The sequence below is a fragment of the Rattus rattus genome, chromosome 10 (assembly GCF_011064425.1).
Source record: "Rattus rattus isolate New Zealand chromosome 10, Rrattus_CSIRO_v1, whole genome shotgun sequence".
Lineage (NCBI taxonomy): Eukaryota > Metazoa > Chordata > Mammalia > Rodentia > Muridae > Rattus > Rattus rattus.
Window position 1 is genome coordinate 450,119 of NC_046163.1, and position 13,370 is coordinate 463,488.

Here is a 13,370-nt window from a genome sequence, read left to right on the forward strand (position 1 = left end):
AGACTTCCACTCATAATTCATAGCATGGGCATCAGGAGTTGTGTGTCCTGTTTCACCAACCCCCTTGGCTCTGCTGGAATCCTGTAGCGTCAGCTTGTGCTTTTCCGGGACTGAGGATGGAGCTATGTTCCTGAGGATGTCTGAGAAGAGAGCATCAGGCTTCTCCGCCTCATTCTGCACTCAGGCAGGCTGCCAGGAGCCCCCTTGCCGCCTCCTGCTTCACAGCTGCTCACATCACAGTCTTGGAACCTTCCAAAGCACTGACCTCACCCAATTCTTTCTCGATTTTCTTCTCCGTTTGACTGTTGACTGAATTACTACGCAGAGGGATGCTAGGCTATAAGATTTCAGTAGCTTTGTTTCTCCTGGGAAGAGGCCCCATGAAGGCTAGGGGGCTGATGGGCTCGCTCTCTGTGGTCCTCCTCCTCAATTTGCTCTGCAGACCCAACCAGGTGTTCTTGGGGTAAGGAGCATGTGAGTAGCCCAGAGGCTCAGATCTGGTTTTCCCACATTCCAGCATAAGTGACTGGGTGGAGAGTATGTCTGCCTCGGGCTGCTTGGGGGAGGTCCCCTGAAGGGCCAGAGAAAATCCTACCCAGAGCCCTTGGCTCTCTGGCAGCCCTGACCTAGAGGAAAGAGCCAGTGGTTTTGAAGCTGAAGAGTGGGGTGGGGAGATTGTGTCCTTAGACAATGGGGACTTGGACAGTGGGGTACCTAGAAGTGAAAGGAATCACGTTGTGTGCCTGTAAATGGGGCGAGGAGAGGAGAACACAGATCTATCTTAGATGCGTGAGCTGCTGATGGTTCAGTGTAGAGAACTTGCTCAATTCAAACAGCGCCCTAGGTTGTCTCCTCAGGCAACACAGAACAAAACAGCTGGAGCTTCAAGACATCTAATCGGTTATAGAGTCCCACACCCTCATTCTTTGCAAATTTATGTTTTTGCTTTTGAGACTATCTACTGTAGCCTAAGATAGCCCCAAAGTCCATATGTAGCCGAGGCTGACCCCAAGCACTGGAATTCCAGACACATGCCACCATGCATATCTTTATGAGGTGCCGGACATTAAACCCAGGGCTTTGTGCCTGCTAGGCAGTAACCGCTCTACCAGCTGTATTCCCACATTCCAGGGTAAGTGACTGAAGTCCTCACCTGCTACATCCTCATCCCTATCACTTTCAAAATTCACCGAGTGGGATGGTTGTAGCCAGAGGCTCCGCATGAGGGAAAGGACAATAGCAACAGCTTGTCACTTTCCAAATTTGGTAGCCTGAGCAAAACACTTACAAAAACAACTATACATCATTTCTTTCTCTCTTTTTTTTTTTAAGAAAGTGTCTCCCTACTATGTAGCCCTTGATAGCCTAGCACTCACTATGTAGTCCAGGCTTGGTCTTGAACTCATAGAGATCCACTTGCCTTGAGAGTTTAGGGATTAAAGGCATGCACCACCACACGTGTCCAACAGTGCTTTTGAACATTTTAAAAATCATGTTCACGGCCAGGCATAGTGGTGCATGCTTTAGTCTCAGCACTGGGGAGGTGGATGTAGGTGGATTTCTGTGGGTTGGCGGTCAGTCACATGGTGAGTTCCAGGACAGCTAGAACTGTGTAGAGACCCTGCCTCAAAAAAGATGCGTGTGCGTGTGTGTGTGTGTGTGTGCGTGCGTGTGTGTGTGTATGTGTATATATATGTGTACATATCTTGTTTAGTGTGTATGTATGTGTTTAGAGGAGTCAGTTTTTTCCCTTTATCACGTTTGGAACACAGGTCTTTAGCCTTAGCAGCAGGCACCCATGTCTGTAGAGCGATCTCAGCAGCCCCACGCTGCTTGTTTGATGTTTTGGGGTGGAGATTGTTATGTTAAAACGTTCCTGGTGCTGGCCTGGGTGGTTAACACATTTAACCCATCACTAGGGCCTACGAGCTTCAGGCCAGCCTGGTATATGTAGCTAGACAATGTCTCAAAGACAAAAGGAGTCCTGGGAATAGAACCCGTTTGTAGAGTGCTTGCCTAGGAAGCTCTGGGTTCCGTTCCAGCACCTCCGGTGGTGGTGGTGGTGGTGGTGGTGGTGGTGGTGGTGGCGGGGCGGTGGCGGCGGCGGCGGTGGTGGTGGTGGTGAGGACATTGTCTTGTATTTTTAGTTTTTGAGGCAGGGTCTCTCTGTAGCCCCTGGCTGTCCTAGAGCTCACTCTGTAGACCAGGCTGGCCTCCAACTCAGAAATCCTTCTGCTTCTGCCTCTGGAGTGCTGGGATTCAAGATGTGCATTGACCCTACCCCGGGTTTGTTTTTGTTTTTTTAAGTGCTTGGTAAACAGTAAATTAACATACACACTGCCCGTTTGTCTTTGTAATGACGCAAATGTTGAGTTCTGACCACTAGAGGGCAGCAGGCAGATACTAATAGACTGGGCGGAGAAAAGGGTAATCACGATCGCGGACCAGACTTGAGGATAAACCAAACAGCACCTCCAGCCGACCCTGGGCCAAGGAGAGCGCCTCAGACACCAGGGAAGACTTTTGAAGTTGTGCACGATCTCTGCCACTGCAGCACCATCCCCTTTGAGTGGACTCCAGACAGGCAGTGTCACTAAATAGACTCTGTGGCTGGCTAGGCTAGCACACCCAAACCACCACTGGACAGTGAATGTGATTGAGTGTGTTGCCTAGACACTTTCAGACTTCCAGTTTCTGGGTGTTGTGGAGAAAACCCCTTAGCCTCTGTAACTTTTACTAAGCCCTTTCAGTCTCCAGACCTCTAGACAGATGCACCAGCCTTCACCAAACCACCGGTTCAGATGCCTTACCTTGCTTTCTCTTCCCTAGTTCAACCCTGGCCGGGCCCCCAGGAAGATTTCCCGGGCCAGAGGGCAGCCTAAGGCACAGATGCCCACCCCAGCAATGTTCCCGCCACCTGCCCAGTCCAGTACCCAGGGCCCAACCCCAGAGGGTGCGGAATGACAGACTCTGACAATCATTAAACCAGCCAGGCCTGATTTCCCAGCACCGCCTGCCTGCTAGGATCTGGGCCAAGTGGCATGGAATATGCAAATCACCTGGGACCGGGAGCCCAGTCTTAAGGCCAGGAAATCCCCTGCATCCAATGAGCCACCAGCTCAGGTTACAACTGGGGACTCACACCGAAGACCTGGCGGGGAGGAGCCTCCCGCCCTTGCTCTATTTAGAGAGGGTGGGGGCAGCGCTCTGGCCACACTCATCACTGCTACCTGGCGGAGCCTTCAACCGCTTAGATTTCTTCCCTTCCTGTGGCCTCAGACGCCTGCTTACCTGCCTGCCACACCGGACCCTGACACTCGGTAGGGTCACGTTCCCTGACTCTGGTCCCGGAACCGTCCAGTGGATTTACAGTTCTGAACTCAATCGCTCTAGCTGGGAGCTTCCTAGCTGGAGTGTTGGGGCTATGGGTGTATTCTGGGACTGGTCAGAGACCAGATCGGTCGGTGTCTTGGAGGGACAGGGTGGCTTCTTTGGTTCAAGAGCCCAGGCGACTTGTTTCATGGTTCCACCCGCTTTGAGATTTATTTTTATTTTTTGGAGCGGAATTTTCCAGTTTGGTGCTAGCTGGTCTGGCCCTTCTAGGCTCAAGAGAGCATCCAGACTCAACTTCCCCAAGTAACTAGTTCTTGGGAGGTGGGAGGCTGTTAAAGGGAGAATGGCTACGGCAACACCGAACTTTCTGCCTCTTGACGGTTGCCGCTCGGGCTTTGCCAGAGAGTAATGGAAGTGTACCCTGACCTGCATCCTCACCACCTTGTCTCCTCTTCCCAGGGGGCCTCATGGCTGCCACCTGTGAGATCAGCAACGTTTTTAGCAACTACTTCAACGCCATGTACAGTTCAGAAGACCCCACCCTGGCTCCTGCTCCTCTGACTACTTTTGGCAATGAAGACTTTGTGCTGACCCTGAACAACCAACACATACCCCCGGAAGGTCCAGGTGAGTGCTGTGCAGAATCTTTATAGACAGGACACTGATCTGAGAGGCTCTCAGATAAGTGGGCAGGGAGGAAGGTCTCTGAGGGTGTCCTAGGGCTGGGGGCTGGGAGAATTTATTCATTCATATATTGGAGTAGTACTGGGGAAAGAACTCAAGCAAGACCTTATTCACGCTAGACTGCGTTCCTAGCCCCTGAGAACACTGTGCTAGGAATATAGGGACTGTGGTGACAGATAAAGGGAGGACGCACTGAGACCGGCCATGTTGTGATTGTGAATATTTATCTGCCCCACCCCGCTCCCCCCAGCAGGTTGTGTAGGACCTCAGACAAGGTCCCAAAGGGACAGAACTGAGCCTCCGGCTGTACTCCACCTTGCAGAGAAGGCAAGCTGGACCGGAGAGCGGCCCCAGTTCTGGTCGAAGACCCAGGTACTGGATTGGATCAGCTACCAAGTGGAGAAGAACAAGTATGATGCCAGTTCCATCGACTTCTCGCGCTGCGACATGGACGGCGCCACCCTCTGCAACTGTGCGCTGGAGGAGCTGCGACTAGTCTTTGGGCCTCTGGGAGACCAACTCCATGCCCAGCTTCGGGACCTCAGTAAGTCTAGGCCAGGGGAGCCACGGGGCCTAGAGAGTGAACGGGGAGGATGGGACTTAGAGGGTACAGCTATGGAGCCCCTGCCCGAAAGACGGTCGCTGACCCCTCCCTGCCTCCGCCAGCCTCCAGCTCCTCCGATGAACTTAGTTGGATCATCGAGCTGCTGGAGAAGGACGGCATGACCTTCCAAGAGGGCCTAGGAGACTCGGGCCCCTTTGGTGAGAACCCGTTCTCTCCCTTTCTCTCGCTAGCTTGCCTTGTCCCATCTGCAGCTCTTCCAAAGTGCTAGAAATATTCTCTCCCGACTTGAAAATAATCCCATAGTCATTTCTCTGGCCTCTGTGTGTGTGTGTGGGGGGGGGGTCGTGCCCATCCTTGCTGGTCTCCTGGGCCTCTCTAAGCTCTTAACTTCTTTTCTCAGACCAGGGAAGCCCTTTTGCCCAGGAGCTACTGGATGATGGCCGTCAGGCCAGCCCCTACTACGGCAGTTCCTACGGCCCTGGAGCGCCCTCTCCAGGTAGCTCTGATTTCTCCACTTCAGGTAAAAATCCTGCCCCCGCCTCAGCCTCCCTTCTCCAAATGCCCCAGAGTGCATCTAGTTCTTAGAATGAGTGAAATCTGTAGGCAGTAACTGGGTAGGCTGGCCCACGCATTCAAGGCGTGTTCTTCATCCCTAGGGACCGATACTCCCCAGAGTTCCCACTCCTCTGACTCCGGTGGAAGTGATGTGGACCTGGACCTCACCGATAGCAAGGTCTTCCCTAGAGGTGAGTTGAGGGCTGTTCTTGGCGGTCCTGTCCCACGGTGTCCAGCCGCTCTCTTCTACCCTCCTCTCTGCTCTACGGCTATGGTTTCTATAGCGAGGCTACGCGTTCACGCCCTGCCCTGACCTTCTCTTGACCTTCCAACCCTTTCCCGTAGATGGCTTTCCTGACTATAAGAAGGGGGAACCCAAGCATGGAAAGAGGAAACGGGGGCGTCCCCGAAAGCTGAGCAAAGAATACTGGGACTGCCTGGAGGGCAAGAAGAGCAAGCATGGTAGGTTCCGGGGGCTGACGGCCTGTGGGCGGAGGGACACTATTCCTTCAGCCTCCTCCGACCTCCCATGGCTCACGGAACTTCCTTGATTTCATTGTTACCTTCGTGAGCAGTTGACAGGCTCCATGGCATTGGTTACCACCTCTTTGCAGAGGCCTGCTTGGACTTAGAGAAGAAGGGAAACTGAGGGTCCTCGGAGGCCATGGAGAGAGTCCAGGCTTCCCACACTCCTCCTCTTTGTCAGTGTACTTGGTCTTTATCTTGCTTGATGGAACTTTCCTGTGTGTGTGTGTGTGGGGGGGGTCAGCTAGTGGATGCTCAGAGCCAGGTAGGCTGGGTGGTTGGGACTCCAGGCACAGACTGCTGAAGCGCAAGGCCCTGGGTTCGGTCCAGCTCCGGAAAAAAAAAGAGCCTCAGGCTCTGTGTACTCCAGCTGCCCTGAACTACCTGGAGGTCACCCCAAAGGTCTTACCTGGTCTCTTTCATACACACAGACCTGCACGTATGCACTCCTGGCCTGCTTTCATTCTTGTCCTGAGGGGACTGTTAATTCCAGGAAGCTGTCTCTTGACCCCTCAGGCTATCGCCAGCTCTCTGACCCCCATGCGTGCCAAGAAAGTTCTCACCACCATTGGTCCCCACAGAACCATGAGCCTCTCACCGAGAAGCGTGTCTGATGTTTGATCTTAATCTGGTGAGAGAATCATGTGCTCGGTGCAGTCTTCCTACCCACTGCATTTCGGGGCAAGAAAGGAAGTAACCTAGCAAGCACTAAGAGGACATTGTATATACTCCCATAGGCCTTTGCTCTTAGCATTGTCAGGATCGGTGAGGCCAGATGGCCTAGAAGAGAGAGGCACTGCCCCAGACTGATAACTGAGGATCTCTTCCCTTGCAGCCCCCAGAGGTACTCACCTGTGGGAGTTCATCCGGGACATTCTTATCCACCCTGAGCTCAACGAAGGCCTCATGAAATGGGAGAACCGGCATGAGGGCGTTTTCAAGTTTCTTCGTTCAGAGGCTGTGGCCCAACTATGGGGCCAAAAGAAGAAGAATAGCAACATGACCTATGAGAAGCTGAGCCGGGCCATGAGGTGAGCTGTCAGGAACCTCTGTTTGGTCTCTGCTGGGTTTCACGTGACAGGTGTGAGGCCCTAATGGAGAGGACCAGGACAGTGTTGTGTATGTAGTTGCTTAAGTGAAGCATGAAGAAGGCACTAGGCAGACATTGGGAACACGCTTAGCTTTAGCTAACGTCTCTGTGTTTCCTGCAGACTGGTTCTAAGACACTTGATGAGAGAAAGAATAGAGACTTACAGCTCAGCTCCCCTGACCCTGGGCCACAGTTTCTTCCCGTGTGCCACAAAGGTGGACTAGCTCAGCATCTCTAACGTCCCCTCCTATGTTTATGGGCCTTTATGAAAAAGCCCCAGGACATAGCCAGAAGGCACAGAGAAGTTAATGCAGAAGCAGGTGCTCTGGTCATAATTACAGATCAACGTGGCAACGACAGGTGAGAAGAAGGAAAACTCAGGCAGCAAGGGCAGGTTCAGCACAGCGGGGCTGGGAACCAGTGGGAATCTCGGTCCGTAGTGTGTCTCTCGCCTGCACCTCTGACCACCTTCTTCACACCCAGGTACTACTACAAACGGGAGATCCTGGAACGGGTGGATGGCCGTCGGCTCGTCTACAAGTTTGGCAAGAACTCCAGTGGCTGGAAGGAAGAAGAGGTTGGAGAGAGTCAGAATTAAGGGTCAGGGCTGGCCCCGGACCTGATTCAGGCATGAACTCCAGAACTGAAGCCTTCCTGGAAGGACAGGCAGGCCTGAAGGCCCCTCGATGTGGATGTGTTTCCCTGTGTGCTGCAGAGAGGAGGAACCTGTTGGGTGTGGCCTCTGCAGTATCCTGAGCCTTTGGCCTCTCCTCGCCCTCTTGGGATTATGAGCCCCGGGGTTTGACTTCGCAAACTCTCCAGCTATGAATCCAGTTCCTTCCAGTCCCAACGTTGACTGCTGAAGAGATCCACCTGCAGATGCCTGGGCTCAGCCAAGGAGGCTGGAGAGACTGTGGGAGGAGACTACAAGGACGGAGGGGACAGGATTGTGTTCTCTAGAGCTTCTTGGACTGGCTTCCACCTCTCTGCTCAGTACTCAGGCTCCACAGACACAGGGGTCGGAGCAACCCTAATTTATGTGCTATAAATATTCCAGGTGTATATAGAGAGCTATTTTTTCTAAAGCGTTTCCCCCTCCCTGTTCTTCTCTACTGAGTGCTGGTGGCCAGACCAATTGTTCTAGGGCCCCTAACTGGACCAGGGAGAAGTAGGGTGATACCAGAGTCCCCAAGATGGGGCTCTTGGACCCCCTTTCCTGTGATTGGAGGTTGAAACCTCCAATAAAGCGCCTTCTGGGCTTTTTCTAACCTTGGTCTGAGCTATCTGTGTACTGAGATTTGGGGCTCTGGATTGGATGAGGTATGTTGACAGGAGGGCGAGTAGGTAAACGTGCAGAAAGATGTGTGTGTGTGTGTGTGTGTGTGTGTGTGTGTGTGTGTGTGTGTGTGCCTGGGTGTGGACTGCTGCAGCTGGGGGTCAGCTGGAGGTCGAGAGAAGAAAATGGGTGAGGCAGCTGACAACTGAAGAAGGACCCATGACTTCATACAAGCAAGGACATGGGCTTAGAAAACAGGACCAGGGCTATCCTGTTGCCACCAACCATGTGCTCAGTGACCTGGGCCAAATCCATCTTCTTCAGGGCTGCTTCCTCTTGTACAACAAGAGTTTGGATCTGATGTCCTCCAAGAAGTCTAGAGTTGCAAGCCCTGCCTTGTTAATAGATGCTTTTGCACTCTGGCCAATTTGGCTGCACGCTACGGATCTGTAACCTGAATCCCAGCGTCGTGACTGACATGAAAAGCACAGATAGGATCTTGTAGTAGGGGGAAAAGTAAAACAAAAACGGAGATGAGTGTTTGATGAGAGGGGATGGGAGCTGGTGGTGGTTGAGAGCCAAGTCCATAGCCAGGTTGGGCTACACTTTGCCTCATGCTATGCTCTCCCAAGAAGAGAGATTATCCCAGTGTAGATGCAGAGTGAGCCCATAGGTGGTCACAGCGCTGCCCCTTATTACCCTGTGCTTGGGAGCTTCTAACCTGGTTTTTGGTTGTTCTTATTTGGAAACAGGGGGACAGGATTCCACAGTATAGACCAGACTGGCTTAGAGATCCCATGATCTATCCGTGTCTGCACCCCCACACCCCTAGTACCGGGATGAAAGGCAGGCTCTGCACCACCCGGATCTCTCTGTCCTATCTCTATCTCTCCCCTCTCCTATGTCGTTTTTTTCTTTAACATTTCAAGAAAGAAAATGTTGTACGATACGTTCAAACATGAGGTCCTAAGCCACGTGGCAGTGGCAGCACGCCCTTTAATCCCAGCACTCAGAAGGCAGATCTCTGAGTTCTAGGCTAGCCTGGTCTACAGATTGAGTTCCAGGAGAGCCCTAACTTCTCCAGTTTCTGCTGTGTTGTTTGTCTTTGGTGCTGGGATCTGAACTGTCCTCAGAGGCCTAGCTCTGAGTTGGTCTGCTCGCGAGTGCTGTAGGACTGGCAAGACTGTTCCCTTGTCTGTAACTCCAGCACTTGGGAAGGCGAAGCAGGATTGCTATGAGCTTAGTTGGTTGGTTTGGCTTTTCCGGACAGGGTTTCTCTGTAGCCCAGGCTGTTCCAAGATCCTATGTAGACCAGGCTGGCCTCGAATTCACAGAATTCCACCTGCCTCTGCCTCCTGAGTGCTGGAACTAAAGGGGTATGCCACCGCTATCCTACGCACAGTGCGTGGCCACCTAGCCCTGGAAATGTAGGCTCCACTTGGCCAAACAATGACCTCATTTGTATGTGTTGTACACTGACAGTTTCTCTACTTAACTATCTCTGGTGTCTGTCCTTCCTTAAAGAGAAGACCTCTTCAGGTGGATGATGTGCGTGAGTTTGAGGCCAGCCTGGTCTAAAAAGCGAGTTCCCGGATCCCATACAGTCAGATCTGTTAGGGGATATAAAGAGAGGGAGAGAGAGGGAGAACCTCTTGCTGCTGGAGGTCCCAAAAGCAGGAGGTTTTAGGGGAAAGGTCATCCTCGGTGTGCTCAGTTTTCTCAGCTCCAAGGAGACCTCCGAGGTGAGTCTCACCTGTGAGGTGTGTGTGGAGCTAGAGGGCTGAAAAGCCTGTCAAAGCTCTAACATGGCTGAAGCAGCTGCACTCGAGGCCTGAGGAGACCTTTGTCCTGCCCTCCGCAGTTTATGAGGTGCGTCTCTAACCCGACTATCACAATGGATCTATCCCATACCCTCCAAGAAGACCAGGTGTCTCATTGCACTGATGGGAGCTGCAGCTGGCCTAAGGTCACTGGTCAGGTGAGAGCGGGGACCAGAAACCCAGCATTCCGGCCTGGGCCTGGAGCAGAGTCCTCAGGGGCAACCTTTTATGATACAGTAGCACTCTATAACCAAACTAGTCCCGAACTCCATTCATGTTGTAGTCCACGAGTGTCCTGAACTAGCATTGATCTGCCTGCCTCAGCCTCCCAGAGTTCCCAAAAAAGCCTCTTTAGCATTTTTTGGTTGTTTGTTTTGCTTTCATCGTTTTGAGAAAGGATCTCACTCTATAGACCACACAGACTAAACAGCCCACAGTTCAATATGAAGCCTCAGCTGGCCTCAAACCTTCTTGCTATGGGCCTCTATCATGCCCAGCCTCTGGGCACCTCTTATCCACAACATTCACTTCAATAGTTCTCTCTCCTGTCTACCCTAGGCTGGCATTTCTCAGTTCTCTGGAAGGCAGAAAATGTATCCCAAGTCTCACCAACCCAGTGGCCACCCAGTCCTCTGCCACCTGCCCTGGGTCCCCTAGGGTGTGCCTTGGGTGGGGCTCTTTATATCCTGCCCTGAGCCGGTCACCTCTTATCAACTTCTGTGGGATCATGTGTGTTGCTGGGTGGGTCAGAGAGAGGTCAACCCTCCCGGGCTTGGGTGTGCCCAGTGGGCCCAGGCCTGGGGGAGGGGAGGGGCCAGGCTAGCTACCCTGCCTCTTCTGAATGGTTCCCAGAATCCCACAGCCTCACCCACCATATCTGGGGCATTCTAGATTTGCAGAATGGGAGGTGAAGAAGGGGAGGGGTTTGTCTTGTTTTGTTTGCCATTAATTTAATGAGAGGATGGTTATTTCACTGACTATTGCTGGGGGAAAAGATTCCCTCTCTCTCTCTCTCTCTCTCTCTCTCTCTCTCTCTCTCTCTCTCTCTGACAGGGTTTCTCGAAACCCTGTTTCTCTCCTGGTTCTCCTGGAACTCTCTAGCCTTCAAGTCAGAGATCTGCCTGCCCCTGCCTCCAGAGGCCTGGGATTAAAGGCCTGCCCCACGATAACCCGGCTGGAAAACGATTTCTCTGTTGACTGTTATGCTTTGGTTTTAGCCAACACCTTGCAAATCTCAATGCTCCCAAAGCTGGAAGTTTTGTAAGGGACTTTTACTAGTTCGTCCCATCTCTCTGGTCGTATACCTCTGACCTTACCCATTTGCAGTGTATCCAAATGAGCTTACTCACGTCAGCACTTCGTTTAGAGAGGGTGCTTCCTAAGTAACCATCACACTGTCCCTAACCCTCGAATACAGGAGCACAAACACACTCCACTCATGTCACAAAGTCAACACATCCTTACATGCCATAATCACACATACACATACATATATCACATACTCCACACTAACATATAGGCCCATGGTCATACGAACATTCTCATCATCTACACTGTATGCATGGCAGGCACTACATACTCCACAGTCTCTAACACACCCTTGTGTGTACTGATACGTTGGGGAAAGACACACACACACACACACACGCACACGCACACGCACACACGCACACACCTTACCTACACAACCACATCCACTCACACCCAGAATAAGGCTCTCACAGTGAGGTCAGCCTCCCAGACAGGCTAGTTCAGCCTTGTTTACACAGCTCCTCCCTTCCCTGGGCAGAGCCGCCCCCCCCAGCACTTCCTGCTCTCCCAGCTCTCCCTCCGAGTAGATTATCCTTTCCCTCCTCAGAAATGATATTGTTTTGCTTTGTTTTGTTTTTTCCCAGACAGGGTTCCTCTGTTGTAGCTCTGGCTATCCTGGATTTGTTCTGTAGACCAGGCTGGCCTCGAATTCACAGAGATCCTCCTGCCTCTGCCTCCCAAGTGCAGGGATTAAAGCCCACCACTGTCTGCCTAAACGTGGAATCTTTGAATTTACAGAATTTGCAAAGCCCAAAGCAAGTGAAAACCTGAGCCCTCCTTTAAAAGCTACTTAGAGTTGGGCAAAGTGTCCCGATCCTGTAATCCCAACTCTTGTGAGGGTGGGCAGTGCCAGGCTCAAAACAAACACGTTATTTAACATCTCAAAAAGGCACCAGCAAGAGCGTCACCTCAAGTGTGCTTCTGTCCCACACAGGTCAGGTGCTTGCACCATCTGCCATGCCTTCTGTGACTGGTAACTTTTCAACAATCACCCAACAGTAAGGTAACTTTCTTTGAATGGGGACTCATGGGACGGGGGATGTCACAAAATAACAGAAACAAAATGAATTCACACCTTCCCTTTAAGAGTTCAGAAGAGCCTGCTTGGGGGCAGCCCTGCGCACACGTTTAATCCCAGCACTTGGGAGACTTGTGTGATTTCGAGACCAGCCTAGTCTGCAGATTGAGTTCAAGGATAACCAGGGCAATACAGAAAAACCCGGTTTTGAAAAATGAAAATATATAAAAAAAAATGAAAAAACAAAACAAAAGTTCAGAAGATCTAGCAAGTTGAATCTCTGTGGCCATTAAACCACAATCTGCCCAAGTGGAATCATGTTGGACCAGGCGGAGGTTGAGGGTCAAAAGATATGAAGATCACTTAAGTGGGCTTTAGTCCTAGGTGAAGCACGGAGCACAGAGGCTCTGATCTCTCTCTCTCTCTCTCTCTCTCTCTCTCTCTCTCTCTCTCTCTCTCACACACACACACACACACACATAGAGCACACACATACATACATGCACACTCATGTCCACACTCACATATACATACCACATGAACACACACACACATACACAGAGCACACACATACATACATTCATACTCATGTCCACACTCACACATACATACTACATGAGCACACACACACACACACACACATACACACACTGCTCCCACATTATCAGCCCTCCCTACCTGACAAAATGATGCGTTTGTTAAGGATGTCATTAGATACATGGACGATGGTGCTGAGGGCTGGAAGTGGTTAAGTTCATGAGTGTGGGAAGGCGGGCAGCTCTTCCTATTCTGAGTGCCTGAGATGGGAACCAAGAGACCTCTTTACACTTCCTGGGAAATATTACATTGTTCTCACCCTCGATATCATTTTTGTGTTTTGTTTTTAGACAACCTCTCTCTTCATAGTCCTGGCTGTCCTGGAACTCAGAGATCCACTGCTTCTGTCTCTGGGGCTCTGGGACTAACAGTGTGTACTCACGCCCACTCAAGTTCATTTTTGAATCATGGTAGTGCATAGATTATTGGGGGCTCTCACTAAAGGAACTGTATAGTGTCCAAAGACGCCACTACTGTCTTGCAGTCTTGTCTCTCCTTGCTGAGGGAGGAGATGTAGAATCTCATCTGGCTGTACAATAGCTCTTCTTATATCCTCCTCACTCGTCTTTCTGCTTTAATCTCTTTAGAGAAATAGC

The 13,370-nt window shown here is 51.5% G+C and overlaps 1 protein-coding gene across 2 annotated transcripts; it reads left to right on the top strand.

Moving 5' to 3' along the window:
- Nucleotides 1-3,131: 3,131 nt before the first annotated feature.
- Nucleotides 3,132-8,025, top strand: Elf3 (E74 like ETS transcription factor 3). 2 transcript variants are annotated; one of them, XM_032915359.1, is made up of 9 exons: nt 3,132-3,320; nt 3,793-3,960; nt 4,271-4,561; nt 4,684-4,779; nt 4,983-5,078; nt 5,239-5,328; nt 5,483-5,599; nt 6,498-6,693; nt 7,236-8,025. In XM_032915359.1, exons 2-9 carry the CDS (start codon nt 3,801-3,803, stop codon nt 7,348-7,350), a joined length of 1,161 nt encoding a protein of 386 aa, XP_032771250.1. In that variant the 5' UTR covers nt 3,132-3,320; nt 3,793-3,800; the 3' UTR covers nt 7,351-8,025. The 2 variants fall into 2 exon arrangements, with proteins under 2 accessions (XP_032771250.1, XP_032771249.1); XM_032915358.1 differs by having other exon boundaries at nt 3,134-3,320; nt 4,983-5,102.
- The last annotated feature ends 5,345 nt before the right edge of the window (nt 8,026-13,370 follow it).

Coding starts and splice junctions, on each gene's coding strand:
- Elf3 (XM_032915358.1), top strand. CDS start 3,801: ATGGCTGCCACCTGTGAGATCAGCAACGTTTTTAGCAACTACTTCAAC. Junction 3,961..4,270: donor CATACCCCCGGAAGGTCCAG/GTGAGTGCTGTG, acceptor TCCCCCCAGCAG/GTTGTGTAGGACCTCAGACA. Junction 5,600..6,497: donor GGGCAAGAAGAGCAAGCATG/GTAGGTTCCGGG, acceptor CTTCCCTTGCAG/CCCCCAGAGGTACTCACCTG.